The 1,922-nt window shown below is 40.4% G+C and overlaps 1 protein-coding gene across 1 annotated transcript; it reads left to right on the forward strand.

Annotated features, from left to right (window-relative positions):
- Positions 1-371: 371 nt before the first annotated feature.
- On the forward strand, positions 372-875 carry NANOS2 (nanos C2HC-type zinc finger 2). Its single transcript, XM_088454322.1, has one exon. The coding sequence runs from the start codon at positions 372-374 to the stop codon at positions 873-875; it is 504 nt and encodes a 167-aa protein (XP_088310448.1).
- The last annotated feature ends 1,047 nt before the right edge of the window (positions 876-1,922 follow it).

Consider the following 1,922-nt stretch of genomic DNA (forward strand, 5'->3'; position numbering starts at 1 on the left):
TCCTTCCTTTCAAATCAAGGGAGTTACGTCGGCGTATCTAAATATATTTTGGGGTAAAAGATAAAAATGTTCCCTGACCCCTGCTTTATAGAGATATATGTATATTTTGTGAGATAAGTTTAAACTAGGCATCATACAAGCTCTTTATATGACAGAGTTTTCATTTATCACCACTTGAACAGTGTTGTAACACTGAAAGTATGAGAAACAAGTCTCCTTTTGCCTTTGTCAACTGACCTTACACATCAATCATGGGAGGAGAGCTTATTACAATGGGGAGGGGTGTTCTACTGAATCTCCTCCCACCTAAATCCAAAAGTAAATATAAGTCCTATGGGAAAGCATAGGTTAGACACTGATAAACCATCATCATGGACTTCCAACCATGGAAAGACTACTTACAGCTGGCCTCAGTGATCCAGAAGATGACAAGCTTGGATATTTCAGAATCACATCCTGACAAAAATCACCTGCTCAACTTTCCCAAAACCCCAGAGGCCAACACTAAGGATGAATGTGACATCCAGCCTAAGGTGCAACCTCCTACCTCCTCTCAAGTTCAGCTGCATACCCTTTGCACCGACTCTGAAGCCCACCTTGACTCATCATTAGCTCACCAGGATGCCAAGCCACAGGGTAACATGTGCCATTTTTGTAAACATAACGGAGAGTCACACAGTGTGTACACTGGTCACAATCTGAAAGACGAGCAGGGTAAAATTATTTGCCCTGTCCTAAGAATGTATACTTGCACACTGTGTGGGGCAACTGGAGAGTCGTCACACACCAAGAAATATTGCCCGATGAACAAAAATAAGCAGATTCTCTACAAAAAGACCGGACGCAACTGTGCTCTGCGGAAGGTGAAACGCTAAGTCAAAGAGACACTCAGCACTCTTCAACGTGAAGCCACGTTCCAGCTTTTTCCTCTCTACGTTATAAGGGCCAGAATATTTTAAATGTTTCTTTTTAAGCATTTGAACCTGCAGGGATGTAGCGTGAACTGAGTTTCTTTTTCTACTGGGGACACCCATGTGTTTATGTTATTTTGCTACCACATAAAAAGAAAAGCTTCATCTGACTGTTCCTGCAACATGACAAGACGTCACATTTATGTTACGGTTCAAGCTATACTGCACTTAGTCTGACTTTTACTAGTGGCTGTTCCACAGCCGGACCCCTGCGAGGGAACAGAAATACAAGTTACGTTATAATTAGTAAAAGCTGTTTTGTGGAATCAGAGGAAAACTTATTTTTGTTGGGCCAGTTTGCAATAAATATTTATATTTTCACTAATATTTAGACTTTGTTCTCTTACAGTATGTGTTATATATATCTGTGTGTAAAAGGGAGTATGAGGTAATGGTTAAATTGTTATTATGGCTATGCTTAGGCGAATCTGCCTTTATAGTGATTTTATCACCAATAACTATGGGATCACGTGAAATTAATTTTTTGGTCATATACATCACATGCTTTGTAAAAGGTTTTAGCACAGGTTTTTCTCACAGTACAGGTGCCCAGGTAAGCATTACTTTGGAACAGGGGTTGCACAAAGGTGGACATCCATTTAAAGAGACTCAACACAATTTTACTTACAAAGACCTGCCACCCTTTGTAGATTAGATATGACTGTATAATACTAGTAATACTGCCCAACACTGAAGTCTACCGCTCAGCACCTGCACATCTCCCATGGGGATGGGGATGGGATCCATGTTGTCAGGATGCTGACTACATCCCCTCCCAAGATTGGATACATTAACATGTAACAGCCAGGCTCAGAAGGATTACAGAGAATATATTGGTAGCTGTAAGTACTGGTGGTGGTTCAACAAAAAAATTCAACTACTAATGGGGATGAGTAATAATAAGGGGCAAATCCTTTAAAAGAAAGAATGTCTTATTGCGGGTGTATTTCA

The sequence above is a fragment of the Taudactylus pleione genome, unplaced genomic scaffold, assembly GCF_031769625.1.
Source record: "Taudactylus pleione unplaced genomic scaffold, aTauple2 ptg000612l, whole genome shotgun sequence".
NCBI lineage: Eukaryota > Metazoa > Chordata > Amphibia > Anura > Myobatrachidae > Taudactylus > Taudactylus pleione.